General features: G+C 40.8%; 2 protein-coding genes across 2 annotated transcripts in view; one reads left to right on the top strand and one right to left on the bottom strand.

Moving 5' to 3' along the window:
* Nucleotides 1-15,714, top strand: part of fsip1 (fibrous sheath interacting protein 1) — a 36,999-nt gene extending 21,285 nt beyond the window's left edge. The window contains exons 10-11 of the mRNA XM_059352725.1: nt 12,668-12,734; nt 13,397-15,714. Of these exons, the coding sequence (XP_059208708.1) occupies nt 12,668-12,734; nt 13,397-13,434 (105 nt within the window). The 3' untranslated portion in view covers nt 13,435-15,714. The remainder of the gene's footprint in view (nt 1-12,667; nt 12,735-13,396) is intronic.
* A 1,051-nt stretch (nt 15,715-16,765) lies between these two features.
* LOC131987842 (thrombospondin-1-like) lies at nt 16,766-25,511 on the bottom strand. Its single transcript, XM_059352720.1, has 22 exons — nt 25,276-25,511; nt 25,088-25,171; nt 24,291-24,850; nt 24,103-24,181; nt 23,891-23,980; nt 23,681-23,790; nt 23,227-23,352; nt 22,750-22,846; nt 22,479-22,652; nt 22,205-22,381; nt 21,918-22,091; nt 21,527-21,807; nt 21,227-21,445; nt 21,014-21,121; nt 20,448-20,607; nt 20,212-20,330; nt 19,675-19,909; nt 19,339-19,566; nt 18,982-19,253; nt 18,791-18,888; nt 18,546-18,685; nt 16,766-18,427 (listed from the first exon to the last, which is right to left on the bottom strand). Exons 2-22 carry the CDS (start codon nt 25,149-25,151, stop codon nt 18,420-18,422), a joined length of 3,519 nt encoding a protein of 1,172 aa, XP_059208703.1. The 5' UTR covers nt 25,152-25,171; nt 25,276-25,511; the 3' UTR covers nt 16,766-18,419.
* Nucleotides 25,512-26,115: the final 604 nt, after the last annotated feature.

Here is a 26,115-nt window from a genome sequence, read left to right on the forward strand (position 1 = left end):
TCAGTCCTTTTTTTTTTTTTTTTAACCAGAGGTGTGCACCAACTGTGCAGCTTTGGTGCGTAGTTCTCTGGTGTATTATAAGAACATGATAACTAAGAAGAAGTCAGAATAAATGTTGGGAATTAATGGTTCTGCAAACCTCAACATTTTTTAACCACAAATATGTTCAATCTGAACTGTTGCAATCAGTTCTCATTGGGACACATGACAACTGCAGTGTGTTGTGACCTAAAAAAAACTTTGATCAAGGTTAGGCGGCAAAACCACTTGGTTAATGTTAGGTTAAAAAACAGGGTTATGTTTAGAAAACGCTAATTCCGGACATAACTTACAACAGTGGGACATGAACAGCAGTCTGTGGGGTTAGTCCTGGGTTGGTTGGTGCCAGTTTAATGCAAATCAAAGATAACATTAAATATCTACTTTTTTTTTTCTTCAAAAATACATTAAATATGAACCTCTGAACCCCTGCACTATGTGATTTAAACCATGCTGCAAACATGTGATGATTGCAACACATTGTAAACATGTCATGACTGCTGTTTAAACACTGAAAATACTAATAAAAATTTTAGCGTAGGCAGCAAAACCACTGGTTTAAGGTTAGGTGAAAATAACAGGGTTAGGCTTCAAAAATGTTTAAAATACTAAAAACGCTTTGGCTAAGTTTAGCCATCAAAACCACTGGTTTAAGGTTAGGTACAAATAACAGGTTTACATAAATAAAATAAAAAAACATTTATTCCAGACATTACTTCCAACAACGGGACACTAAACCACTATGGGATGCAACCACCGGTCTCCTGCTTCGTAATCCTGGGTTGGTCCCGTTCATCTCCCCTCCCACCATCCTTAAAGCCAAATTATGTAGCTTTTACCATCATATTGCTACCAATATCTAGCCTGGGTATACCCATACTGCCTTGTTAGCCAGGCTAATGTCTAATTTTTTTACTGGCAAAAACGTTGCGGAAGCAACATCTCTGTGTTTTGTAGAAATGTACCATGTCAACATTTTTTGCTGTTGACCAGGCTGTGAAAACAATTCGTTTTTGTGTTCAATTGAGCAGTTAAGCCATTGCAATTCAGAAAAGGCCATCACCATCACCATTTAAGGATTCCTCCAAATGCTAACACTGTTAAAGTGTCAATGCATCCTTTTGGAACATGTTTCTATCTTCTTCCTCTTGAGAAGATTGATGACACTCTAATGTCTTGGAATGAAATAGAGTAGTGTGTACAAATAATAGTGTGTACTTACAGGCGGCGATGACAGCCTTCAGACAATGGATCCCAAATTCCAGAAAAAGTAGCTAACGTGAGAGGTTGACTGTTCATGAATTTGTTTTAGGAACATGTTTGAAATCAAAATGTTTTACTGAAGTACAATATCTCTACCAGGATGGATTAGATATAAGATGTTTTCCATCGAAATTGGGAGCCTGCCACTCTATGTTTAGTCTGGCCTGCTGCTGGAGTGTAGCACCTGATGTAAAGGTGGAAAATGTTCAAAGATTAGTCTCATACATTAGAGCAGTCACCACAGATTCTCCTCTCTGCTCAGTTTGATTGATTCCAGTATGTGATGTTAAGAATTTCAAGTGTTTGACTTGAGATCTACCTGATTTACCTTTTTGGAGTGATTTATTTAAACAAAAGCTGTGTTGTGTTGGATTCAGATCTGAGACCTGTAATTTTGTGCGTCATCTCGGCTTCTCCTTTGTCCAAACAAAACCCCCCATTCCAGTGAAGTTTGTCTCTTTGCCAAAGAATCTCCTCTCTCACCTTTCATTTTCCATATTTTTTTCTCTCTTGCTGTTAATAACATTTGCCTGTGCAGAAAGGTCTTGGCCTTTCCTTTACAAAGAAAGGTATTATTGCTATGGACTGTCATTGTTCTCCTTCAATGAGACATTCACAGTGACATTGTTAACAAAACATTTCCAGGAAGAAGAGTTCAGCAGGGGATTTTCAACTGTTAAATCTGTGATACTCAACAGCTGATGCTAGTTTTCCTGCAACCTCATTTGGCTGCATTTCTGGATCAACTGCAGAGGAGGGACAATTCCAACATTTACCGTAAGGCAGGATGACCCCAGCAGAGCAATCTTGGTGTTATCAGGCTGACATCATTAATCGTACACTCTTTTAAAAAAAATGTCATACAGGTTTCCCTAGTGCACTGGAACTAGAATATTTAGTTTACAACTCTTGACCTAACTTCCTAAAAGAATCTATTAGCAATATTAGGACCTTTCAACCCTGGTTGGATGATAAAAGTTATATTAAACAACAAAAAGTAACTACCACCATACTGGAATAATACAGAAATATCAGCATGAAACTTGAATGTACACCTATCAAATGCAAAGAGGGTACCCACCCGTCAATTCAGAATTTGCCTCAGTCTGTTAGGTTCACTGTTGAGCCGCATCGTTGTGCCAAGTCTGCAGTTTCACAACTCTTTTTCCACAGGAGGCAGGGCAGGTTTGCCAGAAAAGAGGAGCCATGGAGAGAAGGGATTCTTTCTCTCCCAGCTCCTCTCGCCCTCTTCTCCACTCTTTATTCCATCCTTGGCTACTGGCTGTTAGCCTTTGGCTTGTCACACTGTCTGCTCTTGTTTGCCACTTTATGATCTCTTGAAACAGAGGCGGTTTGACAAGATGGGTTCTCCACTATAGTCTCCTTTTTCCTGTCAGTGTTTTTAATCAGTGGCAGAGACTGTGAGATGTTTCCACTCATGGCCACAGTTGTTCTGTTATTAGGATGGAATTTGTGATATTTTCACTAGCTGTAAATCAAAAGTGCTGTTGTTAAACCTTTATTTTAAATTTTTGTAGATACATTTACATCACTGTCACAGATTTAAAGGTATTATTAGCGGGAATTTACAGCATATTTTTATTTTTTGAGGAAAGAACAGTTTTTGGTCCTACTGTATTTGTGGAAACAATGTCTGCAGTGAGCCTCTGGTTGGGTGTTCAATATTGCAGTTCCTGACTAATATTGTAGAGCGGGCATTGCTAGGAGACACCATAAACTGTCTTTGTGACATCACCTGCAGGTTTGTAAAGAGCCTTTGTGAAGCTCGGTGTGGTGGCTCTGGTCGTTGCCATCTTGGCAGTGCCTAACTCCGCCAAAAACTTCAGCCAATCCAGAAAAAGGCAAAGAGGTTAAGCTAAGGCAGGTGGAATGAAGCCTGGTTGCTGAATCACACCATGGCAGCACCCGCCTGTCACTGAAAGTGGCCATTCCACTAAATATGCATAACTCAAAGCCTTAAAGCCTTGACCGGGGAAACTAGCTATGGAGATCAAAACCATTTCTTTGGGACAGACTGAAAACATGTTTATTTCTTTTGTACAGTTGGGCATTTTAACATGATGGGCTATGGCAGGGATGGGCAACTTAAATGCTGGAGGGGGCCACAATTTTTCATGGACACTACCACAGGGCCACATATAGGACAGTGCACTTAACCAGATAATGAAACTGCAATTTTAAATATGTTTACAGTGCAGTAACTTAACATATTTCATGCTTAAATGCATGTAGAACAGAGCAGTTTTTGGCAGGCTTTATTTTTCAGCCCCGAAAGGTTGGTGCTTAGGACATGCTGTATCAACTTCCACTGACACGAGACAGTCTCCCCCCAACACACACACACACACACACACACACACTTTTTTCAACAAACATTAACCAATAGAATTTTCAGACATCTGTCCCTTTACTAAATGTTGGAGGACACGTTGTGCTATTATTAATCAGCAAGGTCTGTCAATTATCTTGAGTAACCAGGAAAGACACATTGATGTTTTAAATGTATTTTTTGGCACTTAGTTCTATTTTATTTGAGAGAAGGTAGACTACTGCTGATATCTCCCAAGAATCAGCAACTCACACCAAAACAATTAAGACTCATATACTACTGTACTACTACTACAGGTAGGAGAAAAAGTATCTATTTTTGATTTTGAGGGGAACTGTCCCTTTAAGTTAGCAAGCTATGATGTTGTATCACCCGGGCCAAGGCCATAAATCACCTGAAAATGGACACATTTATTTCTTGTCAGGCTTCCTTTAACGACTCAAATGTAAGTCACGTGCATACATTATTCTTACAGTACATGTGCAAGCTGCCATGTGGAAACTGACGGGGTAAAATGAGGATTCAGCCAGGATTCACTTCTACAGATTGACATTGATGAGGTAGCTCAGAGATTCTCTGGGGCAAATTATTATCTATATTATCCACATTATTTGACATTTGATTAACTTATTTCTGTCTTCTAACATTGATGCATTCACTTTGTCATCGATTCTGACAGCAGAAAGTATTGCCAGCTTGCCTCATGAGTTGGTTTCAACATCTGAATGGGTGCACATTAAGTGTAATGAATAGAATTCCTTCCTACGTTTGCGGAGAATTGGCCCCTGGGTCTGGGCCGATAAAGCCGAGGTATGTGACTGATGTCAGTGACCTTGAAAGCTGAGCAGCCCACGCTTGTGGTAAGCTGGTCCTGCTCCCTGTGTGTACAGGAGCCAACAGTGAGCTGTGCAGGAGTGGTGGTCCATTTTCGGGCCGATAGCTGGAGGGCTGAACAGTTCTGGCTTTGTCAGATTCATCATTAAAAGTGAAACTTATACAAGACATTGATCAGGAACCTTGATCTTTGACTAAAGGTCGGGGGTGCACCCACCAGGCATTATTTGTTGGGAGAGGAACTGGACTCCTCATGTCTGGAGGGCAAACAAATGACAAAAGTTAAAACAAATGCCCGAGCTGCTAATCAGGACAGTGACAGAGGTTTTCCCTTACACTTACTTTCTGCACATGACTTTGTGTGGCTACATGCCAGACTGAGACAGATACAATAAGCCTGCCGGGTCTGGATAGCAGGTGGGAAAGCAAGACCATAGGGAGCAGTGTGAGATGTCTGGAGCTGCAATGCTGGCATGCTGACAATAACCACCAGACATATCGTGCACAGGGATTTATTTGACTCTACTTTCCAAGACTCGTGAACTTTAGTGACGAGCCAGTCAAGAACCGATGTGCCTGGGGTGAAAGCTGTTCTTATTATCATTTGTGGAATCATGGAATAATAGATAATTATCTAATAATGTGTCAGGGTCATGAGCAGCCATGTCAAAGCCATTTCCATATTGATGCATCGTTGTTTTGACTCAAATTAATCAAAATGTTCATAACAATTCTCAAATGAGGTCTAGTCTGGCAACCAACAATGCATTTCTCCGTAGAGGAGGTGTGGTTTACGATCCTCCGGAGCCGTTTATTGGGCGCTTAGAATGTCTATCAAAAGCGTCTGTAGGTAGCTCTTAGCCAATCGTATCAGTTATACCAGATGACGTAGTAGAGCTACAGAAATGGATGTTTGTTGTGTGTGTGTCTGTGAGAGAGTGTTGCTTGCTGCTTTGCTTCTCCAGTTCTCGCTTTCTGCAAGATTATTTATTTTCACACTTTATTCCCCCTCATGTCATTCAGCCACACACATCCACTGATTTTATGGGCAATAAACAAGCTGCTGCGGGTCTCTCGGCGGCTCCGCTGTCCCCTGGCTCGTAGCGAGATCACCGGCGTTGCGGTAGCGCCGGTGATTAGCTCCGCCGCCGAGAGACCTTTTGCCTTTCAACTTTCGCTCTAAACTATTTAAAACGGCGTCTACAGCTAAAGAGAGTTTCGCGTCTGCTGCAGCCATGTTGGATCCGTAAGAAAACTACAAGCTTCCAAGTGCCGAGTAGTACGCGTCATCGTCTTGCCGTCCCTCCCCGCTCTGTGATTGGATCCCTTAAACAGGGCTAAGAAACGGTCCTGGTTGCCAGACTGGATGGAGGTTCGAAATTAAATTTGAGCGCGCAAGGCAGTATGGGTATACTCAGGCTAGCTAGAAGCAGGAATAACGTAAAAATGTAACACAGTTTTAATTACATAAATCAGAAAAAGGGAACACGAGTGTCATGAAAATTGGAAAAATAAATTGGGTCTCCAGATGCTATACATATTGAACTCTTTACATGTTCATATCTTCTACTTGCAACCTCTCTTGTCCTCATCTTTCTGCTCTGTTTAAACGGCTGAATTTATAGGATACTACGTCATCGACATCTACCAAAGGACTGTCTCAATGTCCAGGATCCTCCTAGATGCTAGTGTGTATCCTTCGCACGCCCTGTGTACCCATAATGCCTTGCTGGGTCTACCGGGAGTTTTAAAGTGGCGATCGAAGAAACAGCAACGCAGGCAGCGCAATATGAATTTATAGTATTTTCAGTTTACACTAAATATTTGTTATCACCTAACTTACAAAAATTGTGTTCAAAGTCAAGCAAAAACATAAGCATAAACAAATGCCAGTATATTTAGCTAAAAGATTGTAAGAATCATCTTGATACATTGCGAGTTAAGTTAATTGATGCCGTCTCAGTAGGCTAAAGTTATTAATGTTAATTCATATTTTCGCGTCTATCTGTTGATGGGTAAAGTATATACGTAGCTATGCCATTCAGAAAGTTATACATTTGGGGGGCATCCCGGTGGCTTACACTGGTAGAGTGTACCATTAAGGCTGAGTCCTTGCTGCGGCAGACCTGGGTTCAAATCCCGATTGAGGTCCCTTTGCCGCATGTTTTCCCTCCTGTCTCCCCCTTACTATCTAATAAAAAGCAGAAAAATGATATGATTGTACTGTGCTGTAAAATTAAAAGAACATCACAGATTACATCTCAGTGGTGGGTTATGCACCTTTTATGAAACTGAGAAGCGGCCAAATTCAGTCAGGATAAGTAAAATATTCAGGCTTAATCCACATTGCGGCGTTTACTTGCTAAATCGTGGAGAATCATTAAAGCATCTCCCATTTCCGCAACTATGTGGAAGAGTGCTGATGCCAAAGCCACATCCATGTTGTGAACTGGTTTTGAAATTGCAGCGCTGAATTTAAGCAGGACCGTCCATTGACACAATGACGCACACCTGCACACTGAAGGCTACTCCATTTGTGCGTTATAACAGTGAAAGGAAGAACTCTGGCCTCGCCTCTAGAGGACCCGACTCCGAAGGAAGGATCCTACCAAAGAAGCATCCTTGACTTTGGGATACAGCCTATCATGGCTTCACAGTGTCGCTGAGGAGCAGAATTTAATGTTTTTAACACAATCTAGTCATTCCAAACACTTTATTTCTGGTGACGTTTTCAAAGAGACATACAAAAATATAACAATTTTAAGCTTTTTTTGGGTTACTTTTTCTCATGGAAACTTCTGTAATGATCAGTTTCAAGGACTGTCAGAAAGTTCAAATTTTGACAATAATGCTTGTTTTTACAGTTTCAGGATAACAGGGCAGAAACTGAAAAGATAGTGTTCGAATGCACTTTAACAAAAAGGTCATTATAGAACAGACCACTGTGTTCGCTTTAGTCTCTGTTTATTTAATTCTTCCATTGTTATTTATTTCTCAGTTGTGCTCAGTAAGTCAGTGTCATTATAACATAGGTGATAGTGTTCTGTCTTTCCGTAAATCTGTCAGAGGCCCCAAATGTTCCTCAGCAGGAATCGCCAGTGTTTCTTGAGTCTATAGATTCTCCGTCTCCAGCTTGTATTTCACATGTTTATGCCAGAGGATGTATGTTTGGGAATAACTCCAAAAGCAGCCTCAAGTGTGGCAGCTCGCAGCTACACACTTCCTTTGACTTGGCAGTGGTGACCAAAAACAATACGAGTTTGTATTTGTGTGTTTGCTTGCACAAAAGCAGCTCATGGCAGCTTAAAAACAGAAGCTTGTCCAGTTCTGATAAAAATTTTATCTTCTCCCGCTTTATTCATCCGTTTCCTTGTGGAATCTGATGATAATGCTTTGTTGACAACTTTCAAACAGGCTCAACATTGTTATTCCTGTCTAAGTGATAACCCAGTGGAAGACAGCTACTCTTCTACAGAACCACCTCAATCAAACACATCATGTATTTCCTTTGGAACGTTTTTTTTTGTATTCGCAACTTTTATTCTGCTGAAATGACTGTGGCGTCTATTGGGAAGATGACGCCCAGGACCATAAAGAGCTGAAGTGGCCGTTTCACTGGCTTTTTACAGAGCAGACAGACAGGAAAACACATATCAGTCACCCACAGACACCCTTGGCCTCCCTAGTATTAAGGGCAGCCGAGGTCAACCACTCTTAAAGAGTCACAGCATTCTGTCACAGCAGTAAAAAAAACTTTCTTTCTTCCATCTCTTTTTCTCTCCTCTCTGTTGGAAAGTCTAACTTGTAGTTCCCATTTAACAGGCTGGTTCTGGTTAAAAGCATTTCTGGCCGTTAATACTCCAGCCAGTGTGGCACTTTTTTTATTGCCTTATATACAAATACTCAAACATTGACATGCCAGTAATTGACTGTTGATATTTTTTGTGCCTTAAGTCTCATACTGCAGTTATAGCCTACTTATGTTTGAGCAAAGTTATGTTACAGTTCCAAATCTTTTTTTTTCTCCTGGTGTTACATTGTTATAGCTTTTATAATGTAGACTTTTTTATTGCAACAACTCTTTATTCTTTTTTACAAGAAATACATTATTAAAATGTCATTGCAATGTTGTTAGTAACACATAGAAGTAAGGATAAGGGGAAAATAGAAATAAATAATACATAAATAATTAAGTAAGTGTAAATAATTTAATGATATTACTACTAATAAAAAAGCAGCCCAAATGGCAGTCTGATCATTACATCATTCATCCATCCAGGAAATTGTAAAAATTGTAAAAAAAAAAAAAAAAAAAAAAAGCTTATCTTTTCGAGAGCAAAGTGAAAAATTGTTCCTTTCAGCCACTTGAAATTTTAACAGATTGATTGTTTCTTCCACGCACCGGCAATATATCGATTGGCTGCCAAAAGGCAAACATTAAGCAAGAACTTTACATAGTTTGAGGTCACAAAATCATCATAGTAAACATTCAGAATACATAATTTAGGGTTAAGAGGAACCTCTTTACCAATAACTTGCTAGTTAGATCCAAAAACTGTTTATCTATGATATCTATATTATAACAACACTTCTGGTCATGACATTTAATGAACGTGTCAGGAATAGGTGATGCAGCATAGCAGGGTTGATGTGCTCTCTGCTTATCCATTTATATTGTAATTATGTGGAGTGTGTGTCTGGGTTTGAGCTAGGGATCAAAATGCACACTTAGTGTTGTCATTGTCACCATTTGGAGGTGAAGGTCAAGTCCACAGGCAAGGTGTCATGTCTTGCTACATGCATGTCAAAGGAGAGTAATGTGCAGCGCTGCAGGGGGCGAAGAGTCTGGAATGTGTCCATAGTGCCTGTGGTGTCCTGTCCATTGGTGGGAGCAACATCTGAGTAATTGAAGGGGTCATAAATGAGTAACATGGCCCAACCTGTCATGACCTAAAGGCTATCATTACATTGTGTAGGACTTTGAACATGGACAGCATTTGCCTGGTCGAGATGTCTATCAGCAACTGGGTCCTGGGGAGGGGCTGGAGAGCCTCAGAGGGTGGTCTGCTCAGAGGAGGAATACAGATGATCGATGAAGAGTATTAGCTTCAGCTAGTGGGGATAGATGAGACATAGGAATGTGATTTTGTCTGGAGTGGCTCAACGGGATGCGGGGATGAGGTAAAAACAACAGCACTGGCAGAATATGCTCTCTGTCTCAGGACATAGTGCTTCAGATGGGTCACACTGTAGTGCAAGCTTTATTTATTCCAACATCCACATGATTTTGAAATGGATTTCGACTATCAAAGTTAAAATCAAAATAAGTGATTGCCACCTGGTTCCTGTTCCAATAAAAGGGTTAGCACCAAGTCAGCAATAACTTCAGCCAAGTCTTACTTAAGAGGGACTGACCTTTAGACCAGCTTTTCTCATTTTACTGACAAGCTGCTCCTCCAAGTTGGCCTAAGTAATTTGGCCTACATTCCCCCAAAAATATGGCAGTAATCTCACTCTTGTTACCATAAATATACCATATATCTTTAAATATTATTTATAAATAAAACAGTTTTTTTTTTTTTTTAAAGATTATTTTTTAGGCATTTTTATGCTTTATTGAAAGGACAGAGTGAAAGGGTGTGACAGAGGGGAAGACATGCGGCAAAGGGAGCTCAGGCCAGAATCGAACCCGGCTCCGCCGCAGCAAGGCCTCAGCCTACATGGCAAGCGCTCTACCAGTGTGAGCCACCGGGACGCCCCCAATAAAACAGTTTTCAGGACATAAAACCAATCATCTGTTGATCTTCATGAAGCAAGAGTCTAAAAATGGAATAACCATCACTGCTTAAAAAATGTTTAAATTTAATTGTGACCTTGAAACCGAATGCATATGAATTGTGGTTTGGGGAATCATGCTGTCCCTACGGATAATCAATATGTTTCCATTTAAACCTGTACTGTATATATGACTCAAAACTGTATTAAATTAATAATTTGACATTTTGGGAAATATACTTCTTGCAGTGAATTAGTTGTGCAGACCAATACCACTACAGTATGAAGCTACAGCAGCCAGTTAGCTTAGTTCAGCACAAGGTATGGAAGCAGGGCTAAACTCAGATATCTGTATATAAATGCAGAATCTGTAGGCAACAGAACAAGATTTTTTTATACAAAGGTTCTGGTTTCCATTTGTAGTATTGACCAATGATATTTGTACAGTGGTGGAAAAAGTATTCAGATCCTTTACTTAAGTAAAAGTACTAATACTACACTGTGAAATTACTCCACGACAAATAAAAGTCCTGCATTCAAAACTTACTGAAGGAAAAGTACAAACAACACAATGTACCTAAAGTATTGAAAGTAAAAGCACTCATAATGCAGAATAGCCTCACTCAGATTGTTTTATATATTCTAGATATATTATTATTGATGCATTTAAATAAGTAGCATATACATAACATTACATTAAATGAAAAAAAATTCTAATCACTTTAAATTTATAATGTTTTTATGTTAAATCTCGACCTGAAAAGTAACTAAGCTGGCAGTTAAATGTAGTGGAATAGAAGTATAAAGCTACATAAAACAGAAATACTCAAGTAAAGTACAAATACCTCAAAATTGCACTTAAGCACAGTACTTGAGTAAATGTACTTAGTTACATTCCACCACTGCACTTGGACAGGCTTTAATTGCTAAATAAGTTTTGAGTTTGCTGGATGTGTGTGTAAAATTGTTTGCTAACACTTTGGCCGTATTAACTTTATAATGGGACATGTCATTGTTTTGTTTACAGCTTGTTTGTTTACAGCTTGTTCCACTGACCTCAAAAAGGCTCAAGAATCAATTGATACCTCATGACTTGCTTCAGGGTCAGAGACAGAATAACCAGACCAGGACATCCTTTCTTTAAGGCCAGGGACATTCTGTTCGTCGCTGGATGACAGCTACATGAGTGCACATGCTGGGAGAATGATGACAATGATTACTTTTCATCTCACAGATTTATGATCTGGCTCTTCAGGACACGTTTTAGGCATAATGTCATGAAAGGCAGTGACTTGATATTATTGGAACAAATTAACTTTTGAGTTGCAGCTGTCTAAACAACGAGCCCACAGCATTCTCACATGCGATTGCAACTCTCTGTGAGCACTCGTGCATGGGTAAATTAGTCATGAGTCACATGAGTTATTATTATTATAAAGGAATCAAAAGTTTATACAGGCAGTAATAATTTGAAATCAGAAATTGCAGTTGCCAAATAACACATCACTCCCATGAATGGATATTGACATTTATGCAAATTATCTTCCCTTTCCCTCGTAACCTACTTTAAGGTTGGCTTCTCTCCTTGAACTCACATGCACTCCCAGAAGGCTGCCTATGAGGAGTCTGACTTATCAGAAGAAAAACAACAGTTTTATCCAACTGGAAGTGTTTTCCCCCGACAGCTTCCAACTAGACACAGGGAAGGAGTGCAGCAATATTATTATGAACTGCCGCAGTTATCACAGGTCGTGCATTAATACAACACATTGTCCGGATTTGTCAAGAGCTGCGTGCTAAAGCCCAGTAAAGAATGTTCATAATTGGAAGCAATGTAGGGAGGATGTTGGGAAGATATCAGCAGTTAGGCTGGAAAATGTTCTGTCTGTATTATTAAGGACACGTGACCCCCATACTGCCAGAAGTCTAGGGATTGGTTGGAAAAGAGTGGGCTTCTGCGTGACTTTCTTTTTTGTAACCCCATTGTCTAAAATTGTATATTTACAGTGCTTAACAAATTTATTAGACCACCAGTTTATGCCACAGCTGTCCTAAATTAACAGCATTGGTAATCCTTTTTCATGTTTCTGTAATGGTTAATACACCAGTATGTTGAAGCTGTTTAACCAAAATGATATTTTTATGCTGAAATATAATTATAATTGTTATCCATGAATTGTCATATTGACTTTTTTACCAAAAAATGTAAAAATAGTAAAGCACATTATTATTTCTTGATTAGGATATCATATATATATATATATATATATATATATATATATATAGTAGTTATATATATATATATATATATATATATATATATATAGTTATATATAGTTATATATATAGTTAAATAGTAATTAATAGTTTAAATAATGCATACATTTTGTTTGTGTCTTCCTGCAGAATGAGTCACCAGACCTAACTGAGGAGCAGTTACTTAGTCTGCTGGATGAATGTCAGCTGACAGAAGGTGTGATCCAGGATCTAGAGACTAGAGACCATCTGGAGCCGTGCTATCAGAAAACCTGTGCATAATTGCTGGGATGTTGCTATCAGGCTGCTCGGGTGATTGCGAAACCAAAAATGTATTGGCTCTAAACGTGTTTTATCACCAGCATATTTCCAACCCTGTCACAACTTTCAAAAGTTTTTGTAGACTATAAAGCTTTTTGATGTGCTCGAATAATAACACAGTACTTGATGATTTATCAAAAACCTTTGATACAGTTAATCATTACCAAGTATTTATAAAAGTGGGTCATCTTGCATCAGTTTCTACCAATAACAAAACTTGGCCCACAAGGTTCAAACCATTTCTGTTCACTATTTATATACATAATAGTCTTGTCCTTGTTATGTCCACCTTTATGGAGATGACATGACTTTATACTGTTGGGTTGACCCTATGAAATTGGCTACTGAAAACCTGCAGCTTTCCTGCAATGCTTTGCAAGACGCACTTACTAACTTAATATAGCTCTCAACTTGTAGTGAATGTAGATAAAACAAAATATAGAGCCAAAGAAACACTACAAATTTGCATTTTAAGTGTCATTGAAGAATGATAAAAATGTAGGCATCTGGATTTTTAACCACATATTTATGCACAACCTGTTTTTTTCTTTCTTTCAGAGGCTGCAGTGGGCTCAATTTTTAAGGAAAGATCTTAGGAATCCATTGGTTCCAACTATGTCATGATATCATGTTGGAAAGGGGGGGAATAACGCGCCAAAAATCTGACGAAGAGAAATGCAGAAATCTCCAAAATGTTCTTCCAAATGTTGAAACCAAATCACAGCATTACTTTTTTATGTTGTTCCAAAGGCCTTGGTGTATTGATATAATATTCTGGAGGAATTTTGACCATTTTTATCCATTCTCACATTTAAAAAAATTGCACCAAATGTGTATAACAAATGCTATCAACCCCAAAATTGCTGCAACAATTTATGGGACATAGTTGAGCTGAAAATTATGATTAAGATTCTCTTATTAGTCCCACAATGGGGAAATTCAACCTCTCCATTTAACCTGTCCTTTTTACACGCAACTGACACACCATGCTAGGAGCAGTGGACAGCTCATTACTACTAGTCCCTGCACACAGCCTGGGAGCTGTGTGGGGCAAGGGCAAGGGGTTTTAAAAGAAAATGAAAAACCAAATCAATCAATCAATCAATCAATCAATCAATCAGTCAGACTTTATTTGTATAGCATTTTTCATGCAAGAGAGATGCAGCACAACGTGCTTTACATAAAAAAGGAGAAAGTAATAATAATAACAATAATAACAAAACATAGAAACAAGCAAACACCCTCCACCCATCCCCAACCCTCCACCCCTGACCCTCCATCCCACCCATCCCATTAAAAGCACAAACTGAGGAAGCGCCATCTCAACATGGAGCAGTGAGGAAACACTGGAAGCAGGTTAGAAATTAATTAGATAAAATAAATAAAAAAATAAAGTAAATAAATAAAAGACACTAACACTAAGATGCATGAGCAGAAAAATCTCTAACAATGGTTCAAGTAAAAGCCAAATTAAAAAGATAAGTCTTAAGTTTGCTCTTAAAAATATGAACAGTCTCTGATGCTTTCAGGTCTTCAGGGAGGCTGTTCCACAAATGTCCACAAAAAGGGGGAAAACGACGCCTCACCGTGGGTTTTTGTTCTAACTTTTGGTATTATTAAAAGGCCACTCCCAGAAGACCTGAGGGTCCTTGAGGCTTCATAGGATAAAAGTAAATCAGATAAAAAGGCTGGACTAAGACCATTAAGAGATTTATAAACCAGTAAAAGAATCTTAAAATCGATTACCAAAACCAACCTAATCTCAATCCCTTACCTAAAATTCAGAAAATGAACACTGACCTTGGAAAGACTGCTTTAAACTGCATCTAGTCAAAATCTTGATTAATTTTAGCCTTGCCTGTTTCAAACTTGTTTTTATTGACTTATTACTGTATTTTTATTTTTTTTTAATTTCCATGACTGATATTGTACATTTTAAATTGTTTTATGTTTTATTCATACACTTATGTAATCAGGTCTCCCTTGAAAATTAAAATATTATATTACTATAAAATAAAGGCTTATGTACTGTATGTGTGTAGCGATAACTAATGGGTCTTATATACATTTTACAATGTGTGAGCACTGGGGGAAAAAAGTTAAAAAAGTTAAAAAAAAACGTATACTGTAATAGCAAACTGTGGATGAGAACTGTTCATTTTTCTTTCTTTCTTTTTTTTTACCCTAAATGGTCTCCATGTTTTCAATACCCAGCTGGATTGCGTCCCATTGTTTTTATTTGTGTTTATGGCCCCTGCATGAGGAAACAGAGCAGCAGGGCCACCCTTTGTATTAACCTTAGTCTAATAGATTGGGACAGAAAATTGCTGCCATTAAATCTAATAACCAGGTACTGTGGCCGCAGAATGTTCTACTGCGCACATAAACAAGTCTGAACGCTAGATTGTATTAACGTAAGCCCTCTCCTATGAAATATAGTATGTCTGTGTTAGTAATGTGTGGCTGTTAATGAGCACAGAGATCCTTTAGCATTCCTGTCATTCCAGCCTCTATAGGTGATCTGCTTCAGAGCGTGTCAGATTAGTAGGATCCTCTGAAACTGGACCCTGTGTGACCTCTTTCCAGCTTGATTTTCATTAAAAAAAATAGGATTCCACTGACAAAAGATGACCAGCTTTGAGAATGATGCTTTTTTTTGGTTTGTTTGGGCTATTTCTTGAGCTGTTGACAGTTTTCTTATTTGCAAAGTTTGAGTAGCAGGTCTGCACCTGGCTGACCCCAGCCCTAAGGTCCTACTTTTTCTCTCTCTCCCTGCTCTGGACACCTACAGGCCTGCTCACCTCACTCTTCACCTCACCCATGCATTCTGACCCCGTCTAAGCGGCAGGAATTATCTCACATTCCTCTGGACTGAAAACACGTCGGCCAGGTAAGCCTCCAAGGTCAAACCCCAACAACGGCTCCACTACCAGTGAAAGCTGCAGCGTTATCTGTCCAGGGATCTTAAGAGACACCTCAGCACAGGTCCAAAAGTGCACACGCAAACACTTTTCAGACTGACACCATGAGATGATTAGACTTATTTGATGCATTTGTTACAATTTCATAGATGCACATGCAGCATATGAGCAATTTTTGTCCGTTTTACAAACGCCATTTATAGATATCGTCAGTAGGGAAGATATGCTGCTCATTTGGGGTAATGGAAACACAGTGAGCTCAGTGTGGTAAGAATGAGGTCACTTCTAATGTAAAGAAACCTGCGGCATATTGAGACTGTCTGGTTTTTCTGGCACAACCCTCACTGGTGCCTTAGATTACAGCTCATTCAGGCCCTGTGAAACATCTAAATTAGCTGTCTGATTTCTGCTTGCTCGTGATATAGCGGGGCAGGTTCTCAGCTAGCGAGCTGCAGACCCAGTCTGTGGATATCTTGTACTTTGACAAGTTTTATTGAGACATTTTTATGAAAAACTGCAATGCACATTCTTGCTGGCAAGAGCAGACCACAGTCATACGTTTATGTCCCTAAAGAGAGGGAATTTATCACCCTAAAGAGCAAAATTCCTTATGTCTAAATCTCACGTCTTTGTTTGAAAGTGTAAGGAGATGCCTGTGTAATGTGTAATCAGATCTGTATGGATGAGCTGTGTAAGTGGGTTAGTTTTCCTGCTGTTGACTCCCAAGGATCCTCCCTTTCTCCAAGGCTTCACCAGACTCAACTAATGGATTCCAGTTGCTTGACACAGCATGGCTCGGCTCCTTTTGCTTTTCTAAGGAGAAGACCTCAATCAGAGTAGATATGAAGTCCAAATATTACAGACAAAAAAGTCTTGAAACTATTTAACTGTTTGTTTGCCCCAAAAAGACACCAACGGACCAAGATACTTTTTTCTAAAGTGTTTATTGTTCACTTGACATTACAAAATACCAGGTCGGAGTATAAACAGCACTTTGGGTAGAAACTATAGTACAAAGTTTATAGAAAAGCTTCACTAATAATTAAAAAAAGACACATACAAAAAAAAACAAAAATAACAAAGACATCCTCATGTCAGTGTGCAAATAAGTTTATACAGACAGAAACGCTTCCATATGAGGCTACGCTTCTAGATAAATTATTTAAATAGCATATATCTACACAAATGAAATAACCTCGACATAAAACAAACATAATAATTTATCAAAAAATGCACAGGACATACATATAGCACAACATAGTCAAGACAACATTTCTTTAATCCTTTACGTTCCTGTTTGGTCTTCTACAAAAATATCTTATATACAGCATATAAATGATACTAAAGTCTTGCTTAAAAAAAAAAGCCAACCAATTTATACTCTGTTGCTAAGACAAGTGATTCTTGTGTATTGCTGGTCTCAATACAAAAAGAATTAATGAGGTAATATTTGTACATAAAGGGTTTCCTTTGATCTTCCCTTGTCAGAAATGTACACACAAGCTCAGGCACACCAGTCATGCACACTGTGCAGAAGCAGAATATTAACACATACTGTGAGTGATGCCGATCTTTTACTTTTTTTGGATCAATTTATCTTGCCTTTAGCAAATATTGATTTCAACTAATTGGAATAGGTTGGACAAAATTTCAAGATGCAGAGCTGAGCAAGAATTAAAGCCGCTATGATGAATATGTAAATACAAACAGCCATACTTACAACAGTTTATTTATGACAGGGAATAGACTGGCCCTCGCTGTTTATGTCCCTTAACATGCTCAGTAAAGAAAGGAGATATTAACATCATATTTGCTATTAATTACTGTTCCAAAGCAGTGTTCAGTGCGCCTGCTTCGGGGCCCTGTGCTGTCCTGAATCTTGTGCTCTCCTCGTTTCTTCTAGTGCTCTTTCCTGAGAAGACGAATGTTTTGGGCCAGCCCTAAGCCTCGGCTAAATAAGAGACTTTGTACATACAGGTTTGTGGGAAAGTGGGGTGGTGAGGGATTGTTAAAAAAAAAACAAAAAAAAAAAAACTGAATTTAAAACAATGACGCGGTTGTCTTCATAACTATGCTTGATGGGTGGCACACATGCACAAACACACAAACAACATTCACTCTCTTTGATAGTAACAGTCAGTCCATACTGTCCATGGTCCCTCAACAGTTCCTTCTAGGGGCATATTTACCCCGGCCTATGAAAGTTCTCCTACTGCTTTCTTCATACTGAAACAAGCTTCTTTGAGTCCACAGCAGATGTATATTAATGCTCAAAAATAATAAAATGTTAAAAGCATGGAACGCTCTTCCCTTTGGTCCCTCCTCCACAGAGGAATACCGCCATCTGACAGGTCAGGTGTGCAAAGCAATAAAATGTGGCCCTCCCCTTTATTACAGATCAGAGCAACAAATTGAGAGGGCCAATTTATTTTGAGCAGAGTTGCGCTCAAAATTAGAGTTTTGGTGCAGTGGTGCAGAATCATCATTGAACTTTCATTTGGCTTAAAGTCCTGAGGTCAGTTTACCTCATGTTAGCTCACTTGCTCGTCATTCCTCCAATGTGCAGTTCTCAAAAAAAAGAAGTTAAAGAGCTATCGATCCAGGTCTCGCATTATATATTTATACTGACGGGCATTCTTCTGGAAGGTTCTGTGGTCCAATTATGTGTCTGAAAGAAAGAAAGAAAACACATTAAATTGGCACTCTGTCGGCAAAACTTTGAGCAGCTGTTCCAAGGCGATGAAACCGTTCTTTTTAAAATATCAAACCATTGCTCATGTGCTTACCTTTGCATTCATATTTGAGATCTGAGAAGTAAACCATCTCCTGAGAGAAGACGTACAAGCCTAGTCGCCCACCAGCGTATGTCTTGTCATAGATGTTTCCAGAATCAGCCATGATTCTCTTGCCTTCATACATGACCACTCTAAAAGAAAAGAAAACAGATCCCATGAGCCTATTGCCATTTTCATGTAAATAATGCAGTTTTGTAATTTAATGAATAGACATGTTTCATAGGTTTCAGCCTCACCTAATAAGTCCGGACTTGGGTCTGTGGATGAGATGCCATCTGTAGGCGGTGAAGTCCTTCCAGCCAATGTTCTTGGGGTCGTGCCACAGAGTGCGCACCTGAAAAGGATGAATTGCAATGATTATAATGAGAAAAGCGTCAAACAATGTGTTGAGTATCTTGAACCCTTGAGACATTGAATCTTCTCTCACCTGTCCTGCGGTATCTCCGGTGTGCCACAGGGCGTTCCTCAGATGCTCTCCGGGCCCAGTGGTGGAGTTGACAACTTTGATTGACAGGCCAGAGTAGCCTTGAGCTCTTGTGGGCGTGTGGGACCAGTAGGTCTGTGTGATCTGTTTCCACATCACTGTGTAGAAGCGTGAGCTGGACTGGTAGCCGAACACGAACCCGGCGTAGTCGTCATCTCTGTCTGTGTTGATGAAGAACGTTCCACTGAAATCCACTGCGCTGAACTCATCGTAACCTGAAGGAAGAGAAGAGAGCGTTTAGAAACAGTTCGCTACCACTTTGTCTCCATGCAGAGAGATGTCTGTTTGTGTTTTACGCACCAACAGCAATGCCGGGGTCGCAGTTGACAGTCTGTACCAACTCCTTGCCCTGATGCCGGACCACCCAGTTGGGGTCGATCTGAGAGGTTCCCTTGGGGTCCAGAGGAACCATTTGGAATCTGCGGAAGTCTGTTTCACTGATGTCAAAGTTCTCTGGGCACACGTCGTAGATGTCCAGAACTTTGTCGTCATCAAAGTCATCTTTGCATGCATCACCGCGACCATCACCTGATAGGAAAACATGGAGTCAGAAATCACAAAGATGGTCAAGAAGTTCGAAACTAAATGTCATTAATGTTTCAAAAGACCACAAATGAGGTTGAGGGATTGACTCACCATCAGAGTCCAGCTGATCTGGGTTAGCCACCAGCCTACAGTTGTCTTTGTCATCGGGAATGCCATCATTATCATCGTCATGGTCGCAGGCGTCACCCTTGCCGTCCTTGTCGTGGTCTGCCTGGTTGGCGTTGGGAATGTAGGGGCAGTTGTCCAAGTTGTTCTGGTGGCCATCCTCATCAATGTCTTGGTTGTTGTCACACTTGTCTCCAATGAGGTCTGAGTCAGAGTCAATCTGTAGGAGAGCAAAATTCCTTCACGATGAGATTTCCCACTCACACTATAAGACTATTGTCCTCACTTCAAATAACTCCCTTCACTGTTTTTTTTGCCAGCCTCAATATGAGAGGTTAAATTAAATGTAGCCACCCAAGCAATGTCCCTTGAGCAAAATTATACATTCATATTTGCTCCAAAGATGAATAAAGAGAGAGAAGAGGGAGAATTTTCCTCAAAGCTGTCACATTCCCCTTTCATTACAGACATCACTATATTACCCAGAATGGCTTGCAAGTGAAAAGTTAAATCTGACATTACCTGATCAGGGTTGTGCTCCAGAGGGCAGTTGTCACAATGGTCTCCCACCCCGTCCCTGTCAGTATCTCTCTGGTCCACATTGTAAACATATGGGCAGTTGTCGTTCTCGTTCAGAATGCCTGTTGAGTCATAACAAACATATTTTAGCCTTCAGGACTGCAGGTCTGCAATTGATTTTAAAAGGCTGAAGAAAAGCGTGAGGAATAACTTGGATGGAATTTGGAGAAAGCACTTACCATCGCCATCAATGTCAACAGCACAGGCATCACCCTCTCCATTGTTGTCCGTGTCGGTTTGGTCAGGGTTTGCCTCAAATATACAGTTGTCACAGCTGTCGCCAACCTCGTCTCTGTCTGCGTCATACTGGGCAGGGTTGTATACTCTTGGGCAGTTATCCTACATTTATAATGAAATATCAAAAGCTCCATTAAATTACTAAAATGGGTTATTACTCACAGAAATTATATTTATAGGAACAAAAGTCTGCTTTTCATGGCTTGTTTTTTTTCCAACTTTTCTTGGAATGTGATATTCCACTGCAAGCAAGCTGGTTATTTCTACCACAGCATATTTCTTGCCCAACTTTCCAAATCCACACTAAGAATTATGGGCAACAAGCCACCTCATCTTCAATTCTGGCTTTATCCTATGCTACATGTTTTCCACTCTCTGGTGAAAGCACACCGACATAGAGACTTTACATTCCAACTGCCCAGAGGAAGGATGGCTGCTGCTGATTGCTATGTCTGGTCTCTGAGGAAAGCACACTTTTGGGCTAAAATAAACTGCTGTGATGACTCACCCTATCATCGGGGATCCCATCATTGTCATCATCATGGTCACATTCATCACCCAGGCCATCTTTGTCATGATCTTCCTGGCCAGAGTTGGGAAGACTGGGGCAGTTATCCTGTAAAGAAACAAAGGAGTGGTTCAGGAGGCAATCATTACAATATTATAGTGCGGAAGGGTAATAATGGCCTTTTGAATTTCTGTACATGTGGGGTCTGGCTACCTTCTTGCAGTGGTAGGTGGCGTTCTCCACACAGAGCAGGTCAGTGTTGGGCCATCCGTCCAAGTCAGTGTCCTCTCCGCAAATACGGCCGTTTCCTGCATACCCTGGCTTGCACTCGCAACGGTACATAGACTCAGAGTAGACGCCCAAGTAGATGCAGTTTGCATTTTTATGGCAGTCGTGGCTACCATCTTGGCAAGGGTTACGGGGTTTGCAAACCTAAAGAAAATTACAGATAATTAAAAAAAATCCTGCAGCTAGCCTACTAGCCACACACACAGAGCAAGTAATAACTCAAACCTGTTTTTTAGCAGTTGCCTGTTCGACTCCTCTTCCAAAGGGCTGAGGACCGGAGAAACGTGGGGGGCAGGGCAGGCAGTTGTAACCCGGCTCGGTGTTCTCACAGCGGTGGACTCCGTTATGTGTGTGGCAAGCATCGGGCACCTGTTTACACTCATCAATGTCTTTGCAGGTGACGCCGTTCCCAATGTAGCCAAGCGGACACCTGCCACACTTGAAAGAGCCATCGGGGAAGCTGGTGCACTTTGCGCCAGGGAAGCATGGACTGGAGAGACAACCATCTGCAGATAGAAAATATTTGTTTTTATTTCCTTCAAAAATGATAATCTGTGACTTGTGACTTGTTTCTTTAATTCTTGTCTTTAATTCTTGTTAAATCTAAAAAGCTTACCAATAGGGCACTCCTGGTTGTTGCACACTTGAGACACAGAAGCATCACCAACACAATCCTTTCCTCCGTATTTGGGGACGGGGTCGGAGCAGCGTCGCTTGCGGTTCTGGACTCCTCCACCACAGGTAACGGTGCAGCTGTCCCATGGTGACCAAGGTCCCCAACCTCCATCAACTAGAAAGTGTCATAAAAACCCAATTCAGTAAATGAATTCATACACTTTAACATACTGTTGTGCCTAAACTGTTGTACTAAATTTATAGTTAAGCTACGAAAATTAAGCTCACTTGGACAGGGTGACTTCTGGCAGATTTCTGTTTGACGTCCGTCTCCCTGACAGTCCCTGCCACCCATTTGGGGTGTGGGGGAGTTGCAGAGGCGTATCCGGGTGATGACCCCCTCACCGCAGGTCACAGAGCATGAAGACCAGGGCGACCAGTGGCTCCAACCTCCATCCTGCTTGACTGTGAGCAACGCATGCACAATTAATTCATCATAATGCTCTGAAAATGAGAAGATTTATTATCACAATGGCTGTGTTAAGAATGCTGAGTGACTTACAGCGTTTGTCACATTCCTGGGGGTAGCAGTCACGGGTCTGGACAGAGGTGCCCTCACAGTTGCTGTTGATGCGGTCACAGGAGCGTCCGCGCTGCTGGATGCCCCGACCACAAGTCACCGAACAATGGGTCCAGTCAGACCAAGGGGACCAGCCGTCCTCTGCGAAGTCGCTCGCTGCAGGGAAGAAGACATAAAGTTATCTTGAGATAAAAGATATTTAGAAAAAAAGGAAATACAAGAAGGAGCCAATTTAAAAAAAAAAGAAGCTTACGTGTTCCGCAGCGAGGGCAGCACTCTCCGTCAGGCACGGTGGCGTTAGCACATGGGATGAGAGGGCAGGAGATTTTGCGGCACACAGTAGCAGAGTTCTGGATAAAGGAATAAGTACAAGAATAATGAGGATTTGCTGGTGCTGGTGCTGATCCAACCCTAATTGCTATATTTCACAATAGAGGGATCGTTATCAGGTACATGACACTCCTGCTGTGTTGATAGAATACAAACACTCTCCCACATAACCAATTACACAACACATGAAACCTTCACTAGATGTTGCTGCTGTGGGGAAAAAAAGCCCCCATGCTGCTTTGTTGCTAGTTGAGAAGAAGTGCTGATGGCTTTCAGACAGAAGAGATGTGGTTGTATAGAGAGGTGCTAACATAAACCCTATTATCACTTCATTACAGTGTGGATACAGGAAACATGCTCAGCTGATTATTTGGAGGCTGCAGGTGTGATGACACTTTACCTGGCAGGTGCACTCAGTGCAGCCGTCAACAGTCCATTCGTCCTTGTCCTTGTGCACGATGCCGTTGTGGATGCAGATTCCGCTGTGGATGTTCATTTGATTTTTCAGCAGTGTGCTGTCTTCAGACTGGAGGGAAAAAAGAGAGTTTCTCAGTATGGAGTATGGAAAACTTTCACTTTGCCAAAGTTCCAATACAAATGAATCACTGACCGACACCGTGATTAAGACATTGCTTGACTCTAGCCGAGCAGTGCAAATGCAACCGACAGCCAAACATATTTGTGTATTCACATGGGTCTCATTAAGGACTTGGCCAGGAGAGAGGAGGGGGGACTGCCATTAAAGCGACAAGTGGCGATGCACTGGGAATGAGTTAACTGGAAGTGGAGGGAAAGACGAAAGGAAAAGAGTGGCTGATGACAAAGAGCAGACCTTCATAGCCCTTGGAGCTTACCACTTTGCGGAGCTCGTTGGACAGCTGTTTAACGACCACGCCGAGTCCCTTGAGCTCCTTAAACATGCCGGCGATGTCCTCACAAGAGAAGCCGCAGACAGTCTGCAGATCTGAATACAGGAGAGAAAGAGTTAAATAAATTACTTCACCTCTTAAAGCTTATGATTGAGTAGTAGAGCAGAGACACATTTTGGGGAGGAGAGGTCTCACCTTTGGCTTTGTGACCGGTGTAATCAGTCCTAATGGCGGGGCTGGAGCCATTGACTGGGTTGTCAAGGGTCATGACATCAGTTAAGGTAGCTGCAGAGGGGAAAGAGGAGAGAAGTCATTTCTGTTCACTGGAGCACAATGGTCCGTTTGTCTCTTTATATACACATACAATCCAAGGGAAATTAATATTTTTATGTATTTTCCAGACTTACCTCCACTCTGGCATCCCTTATTTCTCAGTATGGCATCCAGAGTAGTTCCAAAGACAAAGCGCACATTCTGCAGCACTCCCTGAGGGTCAATAAATTCCAGTTAAGATACACTTAAACCTTTAGTTATCCTGTGAGAACAAAATATAATTTTTCATCAATATGCAGTAATTTGGTGGGTTATAACTTACCATGAATCTGTCCCTCACAGCCCCCTTTCCAATCCTGAGTCTGGCGATGTCTGCCACCTCCTGGAACAGCACTTTGGAGATGGGCAAATCCATCTCTGACACATTGATCTCCTCACAGCCGACAAAAAGCTGCACCCTGTCGTCCTGAACGAACAGTGTGATGTTCTTCCAGTGTCCAGTGGCCAAGTCTGCCTCCTCGATGGACACGACCCCCTGATGGTTTGCGGTGGAGTAGACCACATCCAGAGTGTTGGCTTTCCCGTTGGAGATGATCTCGAAAACGGGTCCGGATCCGTCATTCCTCTCAATGGTCAGGAGGCTGCCCCTGGTTTTCTTGAACTGTTTCAGGTTGACCAGGAGGAGGAAGCCCCTCTCGGCCTGGATGGAGTCGAGGATGTCCCTGAAGGAGCTGTCTGGGACTTGGGGGATCAGGTCTGGGTTCAGGACCTTGTATGCAGGGCTGTAGGGATCTGCACCTTTAACCAAACTCACTCCGTTGTGTCTCTTGCTCACCCGGGCCAGATCAAATAAGTCATACACACTGTTATCATCTCGGCTCTCTGCGGTTAAAGAAAGAAAAGGCATTGTTCAGTTTTTTCTCCCATAATCACAGTGTGCATACAAACACAGCAAAGTGCTAAGATCTAGCACTAAACAACAACAAAACATACTTCATTGTCATAGAACATTATTAAAATATTCTGAGTGCATCACAGTTACAGTTAAAGTCTCTGTAGGAAGTTTAAATATGAAACTAAGTTTTTTTTAATAGCCTATTAAACTTTTTCCATGCTCACCTGCCAATCTTGCGCCTTCGCAGCTCCAAAGCATCAACAGCAAAAAGATGCCACACAGCATCATGTTGGAATATCAAGTGATCCCTAGAATAACACACACGCCGTTTAGGGGACACATCCAGGCTGCATTTTGTCACAAATATATAATGTTAATAAATAATAATAATGAAAAGAAAAAGTCTACAAACCTTTAAAATGAAAATTCCCTCTGAAAATAGGTAAGAGAAAAAGTCCTTGTCCGATTATTTATCCTCCTCTTTAAGCTCTTGTGGAAGCTCGTCAGTTTCGGGTTGATAGTTCTCTCAAAGTCTCTCTGAGCTCCTGTCCGGGATTTATTCCGGTGCTTGGACTTATTCTACTGACTTATCCTACCGATACAAGTGCTATTTAAACAGTTTGAGGACATTCCTGAGGTCCCGCCTGGACCAATGGGGTGTCTGCAGCGGAGAGGGACGGACTTGTTTTCTTACCTCACAGCCAGTCAGAGAAACATCCGAGACGCACACACTGAGGGGAAAAAAATGCATTCCTGAGCTGAATTTCCATCACCGGACAAATATTTCATACACGCTGCGGAGCCAAGATTTGGCCGTTTCCGGTCAAATAAAAGTTAAATTATTCGGCAAATATCCTTAATTTTACGAAGCAGTCATTTTCTTAAAAAAAAAAAAAAAAGACAGATATATATGAATGTATTTTTAATATGATACAAAGTAAGTATGCCAATTAATTCAGTAGACTGGTAACACGAAACCAGTTATGAGAGGATTTAAAAGTCATATAAAACATTAAATGATATTCCATAAGTTACAGTTATGTATTAATACCAGCTCATATTAACGACACGCAGCAGGCTTATTGCTGCTTTATGGTGTCCCTCTAATGATGCTGTTCCTAGTGTGGCCACCAGGGGACTCAGTGAGCAATAAATGTGCTGGTCTGAGAATGAGAGGTGAGATTGGGGGATGCTTGTCTGTGGGTTTCTTTATGCCTACAAAAAGTAAAAATAGTTCAGGGAATGTATGACA

The sequence above is a fragment of the Centropristis striata genome, chromosome 16 (assembly GCF_030273125.1).
Source record: "Centropristis striata isolate RG_2023a ecotype Rhode Island chromosome 16, C.striata_1.0, whole genome shotgun sequence".
Taxonomy (NCBI): domain Eukaryota; kingdom Metazoa; phylum Chordata; class Actinopteri; order Perciformes; family Serranidae; genus Centropristis; species Centropristis striata.